Below are 15,889 nucleotides of genomic sequence, written 5' to 3' on the forward strand. Positions count from 1 at the left end.
ATTGTCTATACGCTGTCGATGGCTTCAGTGCTTGAGAAAACTAAAAAGACCAGATGTAGAGTTTTCTTAGAAGTGGTGACCACTTCAACATTTTTCAACTGTAAAGTCATTTGAAAAATATACTACTTCGGAAATTCGAGGAACACCTTTAACTTTATCATTTTATTCATACCCTCGATAAACCTAAGGAACCACCATAAACATAATCTTTTTAATATAATGTTTATAACTTACTCTTATTAACTTGGAGGAATCTCCAATCCTGTAAGTGTTTTCGGTTTATGTATGGCCCTTAGAACAGTCCTTAGGTTTATTGTACGCTCTTACAAATTGTGGAGAAAACGGGTATGTACCTAACAGGAAAAGCGGGTTTTCCCATGAATAATGTCACCCACGAGCCACGTTGGCAGGAGCCTTCGCGAATCATTACCCTCACTTTCCTAACGAAAATTGTGAACAACGAATCCGTCGTCTTCGTTCAAAAAACACACCCATACCGAGCTTTCCTCCGTAATAACACGAGAACGGACTTTACTTGTTCTACAACGACAGATTCATCGACGTCTCTGGATTGGATCTGCGACATTAGGACAGTCAACATCTCGGACCGATTCAAGGACTACAGGAACAGTCGCCACATCTCTAAACTGATTCTCCAACTTTGGAACAGTCAACATATCTTTACCGGGTTCACCCGTCAATCATTCATCTACTTCATTCATCTCCAGCGTAACTAGCTTTTATATAAAGTTGTTGGAAATATGTAATATCTTTGAACTGTTAATCAAGCGCTACTCATTAGAACCACCTCTATTACCCTAATCGAAATAGGGGATCGATCTGCTCGTGGCGTCGATTATTCTAATCGTAACGGGAATTTACGACTCCCGTTGACGCGCTTCCTCGCGATCGCGTCTCCCCGCGACTGGTCGATGAAATAATAAGAAATTGCCGATGTGGAAATCTAGCACGATATACTTATACCATATATATTCCTTCTGAACAACGTCATTCAAGAAATCCGTCTTATTTTCGTTTACGTTTACAACCGATGAACGTCGTATTCCAAGACAATAGAGAATCTACCGCATCGAATTTAAGATTATCTCGATCGTCGTTGCGACACGAGCAGTCTCGGTATACGGTAGAGCGTCCGGAATTTCCTGGATAATTTGGCCAGGGCGAACCGCCAGCCTGTGATTTGCGAGCTCCCGATGGATAAAGACGATCCGCCATGGATAAGACGTCCAACCCAGACAGTTGCAAAGAGCGAGGCGATGGCGAGGCAGTACGAGAGACAAAAGGGGGTTGGTAAGAGAGAAACGGATATCAAGAAAGGGGTAGGAAGAGGGCAGAGGTAAGGAAGAGGGTAGGCAAGACTCGACAATTTGCCATCGAGTTTGCGAGCGACTTCCTGGCAGCCTGAAGCTTCGTCTCCTAGACGAAGCGGAACAGAAACTACCTGGGTTAATCTATGTGAGAACCTAAGCAGCTGCCTTTGGTAGAAGGAAGCCTGTCCTTCCCTTATTTCCTTCAAGTTGACGGCGTGGAGAAACAACGGGCTTACGAAGCCAGGTTTCTTAGCCCTGCCGCCGGCCTCTCGATTACAGTTTACGCGGAATGTCAGGTGTTTGTGTATTATTACTGCAAGCAATTTACCTGGAAATCGATACCTCTGTCTCGCGGATCCCGCGAAGACAAGCGTACCACAGGTAAGAGGCACGTGGAGTTTGCTTATTTACGCACCTCTGGCTAATGCATGCGACGGCAGCAACCAGTAATAGCTTCGTATTAATTTAATAATCAACGTTAATTATGCCGTTGTTGATTGTCAAACAGGACAACCGAACGATGTATCAGGAAATATTTTTCTTTCCTACAACGATAAAGAGAAATGAGTTGGCACGATATTAAGACTTATTTCCGAAGTAACAAAATTGGAAAATTGGCGTACATATCTTATTTCGAAGAAAGAATCAACGCGTTCAAGGGACATGGTCGTTCTCCCCTACATTTTTTTCATGATCAAGCCAGTACTTTTCAAAAATTCATAAGCTCCCAATGCAGCGAAGTCAGACTTTTCTACAGAGTAATAGAACTTCCTAGCAAGGTGTATATATTATGCACAGACGCTCGCAACAAATTATGGCTCAGAAAATGAATTCTTCGCGTACTCCTGCAAACGAACCTCACAGAACGATGGCTGCGGTGGTTATTATCTTCGTTAAATATGTCTGACATGTCTGATACGACGTCCAACTTACACGAACGTATCAAGACACACTCTAAACCAACATAGTCTAACAAAGAGTACTTTTTTTTCAAACAAACATTCTCGTATCTATAAAATATTATAACAAGTACTATATCTGAAATGTCTCATACGCTTATGCATTTTATTCTCATTCTGTGTACTTCTGTGCCTTTAAGTTAAGTTAAATTCTTAAACACCCGTAGTTTATAATAGTAAGCAACCTCATAATTAACACGTCGTAGGTCTTATTATAAATAATAAAAATATACCAGTCCAATAAAATTAACCAAACTCTTTTTCTTTCTGTTCCAGGTAAGTGTCCTCGCGGCTCCCTTTCGTCGATAAAATTTCGGGTGTCCAGCGGTGCGAACGCTGCGTGACAGGCCGGCCAGACGCCGATGAAGAACGCGGTAGTCGAAAGAGAATGGCATGACTCGCGGCCAAATTGGACGCCGGAATGACGAATCGTCGCGGTGCTCGTATGCGAAATTCAATTAGGCCGGGTTCAACGGTTAGCCCCGCGGCCTGCCTTCGAACGAGACCCGCGAGACTACGAGACGAGGAATGGCCAGTCAATTTCAACCGGCCGCGATCTCGAACACGATCGATGTCGCGGCTGATCGAGACCCGGCCCTCTCGGTCAACTCGTTTTTCCTCCGTTTCTCGATACTCCGCGCGGCCCTTGAAATATTGACAATCACGCTCCTACGGCGTGTAAAGGATTAAGCGGATGATGCACGACGAGCTGGATCGTTCTGAGGGCGTTTCACGGGCTCCGTGGAAAAAATTGCGCTCGCAAGCTGGAACGTCGCCGCTTTTTCAGGCCCGCGTTATCGACGAACGCCGTCAGAAAACGCTCCAGTAAAATTAAGCGTCAGGATTTCTCGAGAGATTCATGCTAATTCTTTGTTTGCTTTTTGCCCGGTGATTGATCGCCGACACTCTCGACTGTGTTGAAAAATAGAGGTGGGGAGTAAAGGTGGAACGGATGAAATACTGGTTTCTAGCTGTATAGTGCATGCATGCATTATCTGAGTGTAATCGTGAAGTCCCGAATTCGTTTCGACCAAGTCCATTGTACTTGAGCTTTGTACTTGAGCTTTGTACCTCGATTAGTAATGGGTGAAAGAATTTTAGTGGATTTATGAGAAGGCATGGCCAGGTTGCATTATCGTGTACTGCTCTGATATCGATGAAGATGTACTTCATGACAAGAAGGATATATCGTTTCTGTTCGTCGTTGTAAGAAAGAGGAGGTACGTAACTAGTTGCATTGTGATTTCACGAAGTTACACGTAGCTTGACAAATTAAAATGAGTCGACCGTTCAAAGTAAATATGTGGAGAAGTTCGAACATGGGGTTAGATGATACCTGGAACTTGGTCGCTTTGGGAAATTTGCCGAAGAAGTTTAGGTATTTGGGGACCTGTTCGTACAGTCGAAATTAGTTTGCCAGGCAATTTACAGAACATGGTCAAATGAAGAAATATTATTTTAGAAAACCATATAATTTTGAATACACTTCTGGGAATAATGGAGTACAGAAATCAATAACAGGGAACAATTTAGAAATCACACTCTAAACGTAACTTCTCATATTATATTTCTGGAAGCTCGTTTCGCGTGATTTATCTGTTAAAAATTATTTTCCAATTGATTTGGAAGATAGCAAAAACTATGATTAACTGCTTTCCCAACTTTTACGATATATCTATATACTTGCAAATTCGCGTAAACGTTGGTTGCAGCTAACAGTTCCTCGAGAGCAAATAGGATTATAGTATAGCGATGGACGACACGGCTGGGACGTCGTCGCGTCCTACAGGCAGCTGGTTCGCGCGGCACCGAGCTAATTATTATAATTCCCACGACAACGCTGGCGCATTAAAAACTAATATCCCTGATGGGAGGTCAGAATTAATCATCGCCGGAACTGGACGCATCCAGTGACCCACTGAGACCGTGGACACGGTCCAGAAATAAGTAACTTCTCGAAAGGCCATCGGTCTCAACTCGACCTACGTGTCCGGTGAAAATGGCCAACTTGCGAATCGAAACGAACCGAGTTCGTTGACCTGTAAAAGGAATGCGCTGGTCGGTGATTAATGGCGAACCCCCACGATATTATCATTAAAGGATTGTTATTTATTTCCGGTGCAGCCGACGCATTTTTAAACCGAGACACTCCTTCCTTAGCGGTTCCTCAGATAATCGCCTGTTCGTGATACTTTCAATGGCACGATCGGTGAAATTGGTCGTCTTGGGACGTTTGTCGCGAGGTAAAACGAACGCAAAATGAATTTCCATGGAATTTATACTTCGAGCGTTCACATCTTCGAAATTGCTTTTATTATGTCGTAGAAGTTTCGGTTAAAATCGTTGTACCAAACTTTCAATTTTGGAAATTTCACATTTCGTTCGTTTGTTCAAAGGATCTCGAGGGCTTTAAAATTGGCTCTGGCAACAAAAATCTTTTTTTAATATTTCGTACCTTGTACTGTGGCACGGTTCCGATCAGCGTCGATAGTTAAACCAGCAGTTCTTGTTTAAGCGACAACGGAAACGTGTCACAGAGGCGACAGCTCCGACGAAATTAAAATTCTTTCGGCGGGAAAGTCGTAAAAGTGTACGCTAATTTCCGGGACGATCGCGCCGTAACGCGAGATAACGACCGCGATAACCGATTATAGGTCTGAATTATGATGGAAGTTTAAAACTGCCCCGCCTTCAATGGTAAACGCAATTAATTAACGAGAAACCGCCCGCTTATGAATTATTCGCCCGCCCTCTTTGCCTCCTTTCACCATCGCGTGGCTCGTGTTCGTAACATCAACGTTGAACAAGAGGCTGACGATTCCGTACGAGAACCCGCGTGCCATGAAAAGACAAATGTCCTCTGGAAATACGTCAAGAAAGAGAAAATCGTTTCGCCTAATGCGGCTCGTCTCTTCCTTCGATGCACGCTTCCGCTTATGAGAAAACATAATAAATTGTCACGTCGAAAGCAATCCCTGACAAAAGAATGGCTTTTCCAATTGACATTTGACGAGCTCGTATTACTGACAGATCGTTATGACATTGCATTCGATTACCCTAGATTCAGGCAGAACGCCCCTTTCGATTAGACGAAGCAATCGAATTATCAACTTCGAATTGGATCTACTAGCTTCCTATTAAAACTAGTTCGTTCCCTTAACTACGAAATTTAAAAGAAAAATTGCCCGAGTTATCGATCGATCACGAGTAACGTCGTTAGTGTTTATAACTGTTATAGAACTGTTTATAACATGCTATATTCCTGCTTCCTGGTATTCGATAGAAAACTGTCCAGTTACATGCGAGCCAATCATCGTACTAGGGCAGAGAGCAATTAGATCGATACTTTCAGATGCTTCGTGACCCTTATTTATTCAAGGAAGCTTGCTTGGACTTGACCAGCGTTTCGTGGAGGTCAAACACCTGATTCTCGTGGCGATACCGTGTTCGAGGCTTAAGCGTGCGACGAAGTGGGACTCGTTGGGACGTTTTAAAAATGACTGCGCCACTCGAACCGCCTACGTTCACTGACTCGCTATCGTTTCGTCTAAAGTGTCGTTGCTATCAAGGAGGAAAAGAGTAGTGGTACACGAACTGCTAGCATTGTGCTCTCAAGACCGGGAATTGCAACCGCGCGAGACTAGATAGCTTTAGATCCGATCAAAGCCTAAGGTAGAAATTTATTCTACGCTTAAAATCCGGAGTAAAGGTGTCCACGAGAAGCGAAAGGCAGGTAACGAGGTGCTTTTTTACTCGGTAGTCGATCAACAGTCGTCGACAATCGCGCACAATGGCAATATTTCACGCGGTCGTTTGCGCGTTCGAAGGCTAAAAGTTAACACCGGCATTTTCCCTGATCGGAACTCGTATTATTCTACAAGCGTATATTAATTTTAAAAAATAGAAATCCGCGGACTGCCCGCCGTACTGATCGAGTATGTAATCTCTTTTGCGCGCTCTTCTTTCCTGGATAGGAAAATGCACGATCGAGCTCATTGGTTTCCGATTTCCTCATCGATAAAATCGGCTCGTTCTTAAAAATAAAATTTCCTCCAGTGCAAAGCGCGCGCAGCATGGAAATTAACGTTGGACCAACGTTTCGTGTTATTCCATTTGAGCTGCCCCATAAAATACAACGTTAACGAGTTTTCGCTTAAACGAACATTTAATAGAAAAACAAGTTTGCTCGATGTCGAAAACTTTCGAACCTTTCATTTCCAGAAATAATCGAATTAAAACACGAACTCCACTTATTTCCTTGACCGAGAAAATATCTGAGGCAACGAAGTTGACACCTCCTCGCCGTTCGCATATTTATCGAAAGGGAGACTAATGATCGCCGGGGGAAGAAGCGAATGGCAATAGCTCGGGCGAGCTTCGGTGACAGATACCAGCGTCGGTGGATCGATCGACTCGGGACGAAATAAAATATGCTCGCGGGAGCACGGTCGTAATTACGAGCGGCGAAGAAAAATACCGCGTGTCATTACCGGAGGGTTAAGCGAAACTGGTCCGATTGGTTTGTGCCACGAGAACAGCAGGTTGGAACGAAGCAGCATGGAGAGAGGGTGGAGAGAAGAAGAAGTTGGAGGAAAGACACGAAGAGGTAAGAGGGACGAAAGAAAGAAGGGCGAAACGATCGAGAAGAGGAATTACTCGGATAACTGAGAACGTGGAACGAATGAACGTAGGGAACGAAGCGAAACGAGCAAAGCTGTTTGGGAAGGGGCAAAGATGGAGGCTGCACTGAAAGCTAGGGTGAAAGGGACGGCTTGCGTGCCCGAACACGAGTTCGGTTTAGCTTCCGGTGGCTTGCATGCTACGAATCCACTTGTATTAGCCTGGTCGTACGAACTCCAGGCTCGTGGAGCTTCGATTACGTCGACTTTACGCCGCGATAGCAACAGAAACGTGTGTCTATAAGGGTATGCCTAGTACACGTGGTCGCGATAGAAGCCGTTTCAACCAGAGTTCACCCACGTCGCGAAAGCTAATCGCGTCGGTTGAATTAATTCCGCGGCTGAAAATGGCTCCTACCGACACGTCGGTGCTCGCTATTTCGAGGAGGATGGCTATCGCTTCGAAACGGCTAGTCGCCTTTTCCTCGATATACATTTGGGATAGGTAGTACGTGGTCGCTCAGATTTCGATTATTGCCCCCCAGAGCAATAGTGCGAATCGTTGATGAGCAATTCGGTTTATCGAGCGTTATCGGGAGTATGCTTGGCGAACAAGTTGATTTTGATTGTATAGGGAAGTGCTTCATTAGCAAACACAAGATTAGCTAAACCCGTTTCTGGAATGTTCTATTTGTAAAATTTCTTAGAGCTAGATCTATTTAAAACATTAGTATTAAGACTAGAGCAAAGTAAACTACTTGCACTCTATAGGATTAATATTATTACTGAATTTTTTAAATCAGAAATTACAAGTTACTTTTTGTGTGACAACGACAGGTCGGTGACAAAGAAAAAGTCTACAAGTGAATTTTATTAAAAAGTAGATTACAAGTCAGCTAACTGTTCCATTCAAGATGAAATTATAAACTCGTAAAAGTAAGCTACTTAAGACAACTTGTCTCTCGTCAATTCACTAACGTTATTGATTATTAAACTGGCTTAGAAGACCTGTCTATTCCTCGTGATAGATCAAATGATTGTTTAGGATTGAGTGGCGTTTACACGTAGTGTACCGACTGATAAAAACAAACTACCGCTTATTACTGTGGGAAATAACTATTGGGACGATTGCTAAGAACTAGAGATGACGAGAACTATTAGACTAGAGATGACAAGTAACTATTAGTTATGACAAGTGACGACTACGTATGACGAGTACCGACTTGTTGATGAGTAACGACTGACGATGGCAACTAGCAACTAGCAACTACGGAACATGATTAACTACGGCTTATTTCTAAAAGGCGATCAATTCGCAATCATCTCTTCCAATGCGTCCGTAGCGCGATATTACCCTTGAACACAGGTAAAGAAGTTGGTTCCTGATGGATAGCGACTTGGCAACAGGGTGAATCCCGCCAGTTCAAGACTTGTCATTACAAAATACCGAGAACCGTTAAGCCCGGTGTTTTAACACTTTACCGACCGATAACCGATTAATCGGTTTTTGTCGCCAACGCTTGCCGACCGATAGCCTATTAATCAGCTTTTTGTCGCCGATAATCTTTTTCATTATTTGAGCAGTAATTTGTTATTTAGTACTACTAAGGTACCTTGTTTAGTTGCGTCAATTGCGTCAGTTGCGTTGCTCTGTAAGCTCCCACAATTTTATACAAATTTGAAAAACTTACCATTCGCGATGAACGAAAAGAATTGGAGTCTAAACCGAAACAAAGCCAGCGCTAGGAAAAATCTGCACCTGACGGTCGGACGTGCGTATGCTGTTGAACCGCTAGCGGTCGATAAAGTGTTAATTCCAGAAAATCCTTTGAAAAATCCTTTATGATAGCTCGCTAGGAAACGAACAATGACATCTAACAAACGAATTTTCGCTAAGTGCGACATATGGGCTGCAGGCCGGCCTGTTAAGAAAATTTGTTGAATAGCGAACGAACAATATCTATTGTGTAGTCTGGTAGGATATTTTTATTCTTATAATTTGCTCGAAACTCATACGCTTACCGATCGTACTATCCACTCGACCCTCATCTTTAACGAGCAAAACGCTGTTCATTGAAAAGGATCGCCGAAGCAATTCGGACAATTTCGAGGAAGAAACACGGACGAAGTACGTGTCGACGCGACGAAAACGGGCCCGCTTTTTTATGATACTTCGAGCAGGGCTAGTTAAGTTAAATAATAAATGAAGATTGGCCCGAACAGTCTGTGCCGAGGGTTGGAACCGAGCCACTTTGATGTCTGGCGGCAGCCACCGATTATGGAATCAATTATTGCACGCCACTCTCTTTCGTTCTACGTCCCTTTTTCGCTGGAGTACCGACGCGGCTCGCCTTTCAGCCCGCCTCGCGTCGAATTCAGCCCCTTCCCCTTCCCCAGTCCAAAAGGCCAACAAGTCCTATCTCTGTCTTCTACATGTCAGCGTGAAAGAAGAAGATTTATTCCGTACAGGAAGAAATTGCCCGGTCGAACGGAGTCACGGAGATTCGATTCCACGAAAGGTCAGACCAGTGCAGGTTAAGGTCCACCCGCGTGTACGAGGATGCCGCTATTATCGTCGTATAATCTACGCCAATTACCTTCAGCGTACGAGAGTATCGCGGAAACAGGACCCTAACTGTCAGTACGTGGTTATTTCTTTTGGTCGTGAACCGATCGATCGAGTTCCAGCTTAACGACAAACCATATGATTTCGATAAAAACACCGATACAAGCAACGAAGAAGTAATTATACCGAAAACAAAGTCTAAAGTGCTCGAATAATTTGCTGTTCAAACGTCGAGTAATAGAAGAGAATGAGGAGATGAATACGATTATTTTTCGCATGAACGCAATGATAGGGTATTTATCCAAAAGCGTATACTTTATTACAGCTGATAAGCGTCTATAATACAAAAGCGCATGGTTATACTCTATCAATAATGTACAAACGCGAGAACAATATCGGAAGTAATATTGACGCTATTTTATAATAAATCGTCCGTCAACACTGACTTTTATTCTTCTTACTCTCTTTGATGGAGATCACGTAACGTTGAGCGACTTTTAAAGGCGGCGAATACCCATTTGCGTAATTCGCGTCCTCAAATAAGACTTCGTATTCCTCGGTGGCTGTAGTGGGTGGTTGGTTCACGACTGCCTTATAGAAACAAGTCGTTTGAGGGTACAATGCCATCACGATGGATCCTTTGGGGAAAAGAGCATGAGGATCTGTTTCAGGATTAGCTCTCATCAATGGAAGAGGCACCACTCTTCGTCTCGACAAGGTGTGCCTGTCCTTTTGCTCCTCGTCGATATCGTCCACCTCGTATTTGTTCGTCGTAGGATTGAATTGAACCACTTCTGCCAAGATCCAATCCTCTTCTTCGGACCCCTTTACAAGGGCAGCCACCATGTCTCCCATTTTCGCGATATACGTAGGCTCTGCTGGGATTGCTCCACAAAGAGGGGGTGGTTTCGCCCCTGGTGTCTTACCTACGTACAAAGGGAGCGTTTGCGCCGTGCTCAACACCATCTTCATCAGAGCACCTCGACGGATAGTTTCTTTGTTTCCTGCATTCCGAGCCTGTATCCGTCGTTCGTTTCTAATTGCTCGAATTTCGTTGATTTTTCCCAATGCTTTACGCAGAATCTCCTCTTCCTGCTGAGAGTCGCCGATCGCTGCATTGAGATTCTTCAGCTTCTGTTGATAATACGGGGATACCTTGTCCTCCGGTGTTACTTTCTCGTAAGTTTTTATAATATTGTTCAGATTATGCTCTGAACGAATCCTTTGTGTTTCGATCTCGTGCACCAAGTGATACAGGTTCTTCAGTCGTTCCTGTATTTGGGTAGCTGCTGCATCAGCTGTGAATGGCATTTTGGATCGTTGAGATGAACGTAAAAGGAACTCGTGCAAGCGGATGTTTATCTTTCCATCTTCTGCCTGTGCATCTGAATACGCGCTCTGCGGATAGAAATAATAATTCTCCTTTGTTGACGAAAACATTCCAGTATAACTTAAGAGTTTATAATTATACATTACATCATACGCATCTAAATATTACGAAATACGTAAGATACTAGAAAGCTAATTAAATTAATTGAAAAAAAAGAAGTACCAGGAAATCTCCCATCGCGGAAGATTTGAACATGCGACCTCTACAACTAAAACTTTACACGCTGTACGCCACGCCACAACATTTCAGTTTTTGTCAATTAAATTTCAACGGTATTTAAAGTATATAATGAAATATCTTATTAATATATATTAATTTCAGTAAATATCACTACGCAGTTGTAATTCATCGATAAAATCTCATAAAAAGAAATTAATTTCTTCTGAGGTAATTTATAGGAAACCGGTTAGACAGCCAAGTTGATGAATCAACACAAACATAAAATGGCAGACGGTCGTAATAAAATATATGAAGATATAAACGTACCTCATTCTGCAGAAGAAAAATCTGTGTCCAATTCTTTGTAGTAAACTGTTGAATATTCACCTTTCTAACACGAAGTTACAGACAGCACTAAACCGTTTCAACGTCCTACAATCGACTGTCGGTTCGCTTCTGCGCCATACTGCTTCTCCCACCATTCTCAATTCTCTCTAGCACACGAAGCTTGGCTAAGGTAGTGCTGCCAGCTCGAGGCAAATGCTTCAACCAACCAAGCCGCGATAATTTTGTCCGTTTCAATATATATATATATACCTTTACAGTTGAATTTCTCGTTAATGATTTATATGAAATGTATTGTAAAGTCCGCACACGCAAGATGCCAGTTATAAAATGAAATGTAACGTAAATAACGTGGGATTAACAATACGATTTCACGAATCGACAACAGAAATAACGGTTATTTCAATGCACGAAACGAGGCGCTCGAAACAAATGTGACGTTATTGCAGCTTTCGATGCAACAGACGGAACCAAGAGATTGCAACATTTCCCGAATATTTCAATGTATGCACACTTTGACAGGAATCTGCACAAAGCGCGCGGGGCGTCGACTATTCCAATTTCGTCTTTCTTGTCAATGTTATATTGGTTCCTTCCTCAAGAAAATGAAACAATCTCGCAGTATTTTCAAACAAGAGGATTTCTTGATAGTACAGCGAATAGGAATTCCTGTAGAAAACACAACTGCCACAAGAATGAGGCGATGTTTATACGTATATATTTTATATTTCTTTATATGTCTAATAATCTATATTAATTTCACAGTGAAACTGCACTCTATAATGCATTTTATAAACGTAATCGCGAATTACACAAAATCAATGACGGAGTACTCGTGATAATCGAGTAAAGACTTCGATAAACGACCTGAAGAATAATCAATTCGTTGGTAAATTACACGGCCAGAGATGGTCGCGACAACTCGCATAAATCACCTAGCGCGGAAAAGCTCTCTATCGTTCTTGTTAGGTGGCGGATGATGTAGCGCCTCGACTCCGGTCTGATCGTGCATCAGAGGCGGTGTGCATCATCGCTAACGGCCGATAGCGATGCGAAACGCTTATAGTGGCTTCTCCGCGAAGAATCCCATGAACATCGCTGGGAGAAACTGCGTTCCAGCGTGAGCGCACCATAAACGTACATAAGTGCAAGGCGGCCAGGTTCTTACGAACTTCGTGACCTATTCGCAATGAGATGCGTGTCACGCGTGCCACTGGCGCGTACGTGGCCCTTACGCACACATAAGTCTAAAATCACAGCCGATTCAACCTGTTCCCAAGCGGTGTGAACAATGAGCCCGCAGAACGCGTGGGTTGAAATGTTATTTTGTTATTTTGGGAAATTTCCATTGATATGCCTGCGTGGGTTGGTTAGCAGCTAGGTAAGAGGAATATAATTTGTTTGAACACAGAAATGCAATTTCTTTGTTAGTCTCTTTCGTCTTTGATACAGGCGAACATAATTGATCGATACTTTAAGCATATGATTTCGCGATATAACTACCTTTTCTAGGTAGTTGCAATAATCATTAAGTGACATGGCACTATAACCGGACAAAAGGGCTATACATAAAAGCAATAAATTATTTGTACTTGAGCTATTTCTATAGAACAGAAGGCATTGTTCGCTCCGATTCTAAAATAGCCAACAACTTTACATACGCGTCATTAAAACTATTTTCAACGGATGATAAAAGCGAGTATGAAAAAAGAACTCTAATCGTGTGGTAAAAAAAAAGTCATTTGTGACGATGACTTTGACGCATGGAGTACTTTAACTCTCCAAACATCGTAGTCACACGTGCTTCAGTCTTGAGAAACTCTCTCTCACTCTCTCTTTCTCTCTCTTTCCCTTACCACTTTGTAATTATTACTCCTTTTGATTTATCCCTCTACCACGTCCATTTGTAACGAAGCCCCGGGAACAAATTATTTGCTCGTAAACGAAGAAAACAATAAATGATCCGACTTTATTATTACTGGATATTAAACTCTAATAGATTATCCCGGATTCGGTTGATCGATAGCGTCTGTCTTTTAACTCTCGCGTAGTATTAATTCCATTTTATTGCTGGTACCACTTTCCCACATACCAGCATGACGATCACGTTTCACCGAGCTTACGTGTACAGATAATATCCGCGTGCAGAGACCACGAGTCTGTCTCACACGCAACGATCCTAATGATCGAAGGACGTCGAAATTCAGCGGGACTCGTCAAACGCGCATTTGCACGGTCGTCGTGGTTCTCGTAGCCTGTAGCATTAACGTTACAATGTTTATTGCAACACCGTACGCGCGCGTGTTATGCAAGACAGATACAACGCTTGAAATCAGCAGGATATTGCGGGAGGGATCGTCTAATCTTATGGAGAGTTCGTCGTATATATCTCCGTTGCTGCTCGTGCAATTAGTGTACATTCGTACATACACGATGTATTATCAACGACCATCGTCCCTGTCATTTTGTTTCTAAGCATTGATTTATTGCCGGCGCGGTTGGCAGGGTAATTATTGACTACCATACTGGCGTGCTCTGCGTACTTTTCCTTGGCAAAATCGCGAACTGATAAGCGTTCGAGCGCTCGCTCGCGTCCCGCGTCTTTTGCATATAATGCTGAGAAATTCATTTGTCTTTAAATATGATTCATGGGTTCCTCTGTGCCTCGATGCCATTGAATCGTTCTGTACATGATAATTAGACATCAATGGGCCGGCGTTGTACGCCGATTAACAATTCAAATCAGCAGACGTTCTTACGACTTACTTTGCATCAATTAGGCATAAAATATTGTTCTAATGGCCGGGCCAGTACTTGCTACGTTTCAACGAGTACGATTTCTTCGTTGGAACAATTTCCTTCGGAATCCCCGTCGTTTTCTTAATTACCTAGACTCCTATCCACTTTTCACAGAATTCTGCTCGTGTAAATATTTTACAGGCTTCATTGAGCTACTCTAGTGTACGGCAAATGCCTAGAAAGGTAGGAAGGTTAAAATGTAATATTCCTATTCTTAGAAATTCGTCGCATTAATAACTACGCATCTACCGGAAAACGATATTCGGTGTTAGTTACTCATTCGTGGACTTCATCGTCGAAATTCACTCGCTTCTTCGTTGAGTGTTCGCAGGACTCGGACGTGAAAATCAATTCCTTTTTGCTCGACAGCCACTGGGCGAGGCCCAGAATGGGCCATTAAAACCAGTATTATGAAAGGCGACGAGCTTACCACTCACAATCCGCGATATTACACCGTATACTCGTACGTGCGTTTTCGAAGCGCGAAACAAGGCGTCTAACGAGGCGTAAGGAGATGTCGGGCCCCGGGGTACAGTCGCGCACAATGCTATTCACTTTGCCACCCTGTCTGCTAGCTGATACTCATTCGAGCACACGGTTCGTCCAACGAATGTGGATTTCTGGATCGTCGCGTGTTTTTCAACATTCAATCTTTTCGATGACGTTCTAGAATCAAAATATCCACGATCAGCTTGATTTTCTACAAGTTTCTTAATTTTATTACTAGTCCCTGTGATTAGCGTGTAATTTCCAAAAATCAAACAATTGACCTCCATGTAGTTGATAAATTGAGTTTCCGTGTAATTCAACTGTTCAAGTATCGTATCGAAAGATATCGCGCTTCGTTTATCTATAAAATTCTATCTGTTACCATTTTTCCGAGAGATATAAACAAACAATAGTATTGTTCGATACATTTATAGACAGCAGCATCAAAGAGCAAGAATGACGCGGGAAGGCGCACACGCGAAATTTATCATTGCACCCGTGACATTTATGCGCGGAGCACACGAACGAGAACAGTCAGAAAACACGAAGGAAAACAAAGAATCGCGTGGCAAAGGACGGAGGGATGCCGCATAAATCGAGGACGTTGGTCGAACAAGTCGATCGGTTCGATCGAACGATGCACGGATCGCGTATAGATCGACTTTCGATTTTCATCTAATATCGACGCTTTACAACGGCTGACTTAACGACCTGTTGCAGCCGTTAATCCGGCTACGATGCCGGATAGCAACCGGCATAAACGATATTTCAAACAAATCCTCGGCGCGGCTCGGAATGGAAATGTCAAACGCAGTGAACGTTGTTGCCGGTCGTTTCGACGTCGAGTGCGAGGCCTACGAGAGCAGGAAGAACGAAATCACGAGGAATTCAGCTCGTAAATCGAATCTCTGTTCGATGGCAGAAGGGAAATCGGTTCTTCGTGACTGGCATCTGTTTTCTCTCTTTTGTTTTGCGATCGGCTCGTTTGTCAAACGATGTAGCCGAGGAAACGAATTCGCGATCGAGCGGCTTTTCACGCGGCTAACTACTATACGTTCGAAAGGCGAAGAAAATTAGCATTCGAAGCCTCACGATTTCCTCTTATCCTTCAATCGCTGTGAAACTATTTTCTGGCGCTTGTTTATACATAGGATAGAACGTCCTTTCTCAGGATTAATAAAGTTCGTTACAGAGCATCAAAGGCGAATACATTTGTTTCGGAAAGATAAGAA

The 15,889-nt window shown here is 43.0% G+C and overlaps 1 protein-coding gene and 1 long non-coding RNA gene across 3 annotated transcripts in view; both read right to left on the bottom strand.

Annotated features, from left to right (window-relative positions):
• Positions 1 to 15,889, bottom strand: part of LOC126868961 (uncharacterized) — a 49,135-nt gene that overhangs the window by 12,706 nt on the left and 20,540 nt on the right. The window lies entirely within an intron of this gene.
• LOC126868960 (SAGA-associated factor 29) lies at positions 9,765 to 11,516 on the bottom strand. Its single transcript, XM_050624988.1, has 2 exons — positions 11,352 to 11,516; positions 9,765 to 10,873 (listed from the first exon to the last, which is right to left on the bottom strand). The coding sequence occupies exon 2, from the start codon at positions 10,784 to 10,786 to the stop codon at positions 9,911 to 9,913; it is 876 nt and encodes a 291-aa protein (XP_050480945.1). The 5' UTR covers positions 10,787 to 10,873; positions 11,352 to 11,516; the 3' UTR covers positions 9,765 to 9,910.

Source organism: Bombus huntii, chromosome 8 (genome assembly GCF_024542735.1).
Source record: "Bombus huntii isolate Logan2020A chromosome 8, iyBomHunt1.1, whole genome shotgun sequence".
In the NCBI taxonomy this organism is placed as follows: Eukaryota; Metazoa; Arthropoda; class Insecta; order Hymenoptera; family Apidae; genus Bombus; species Bombus huntii.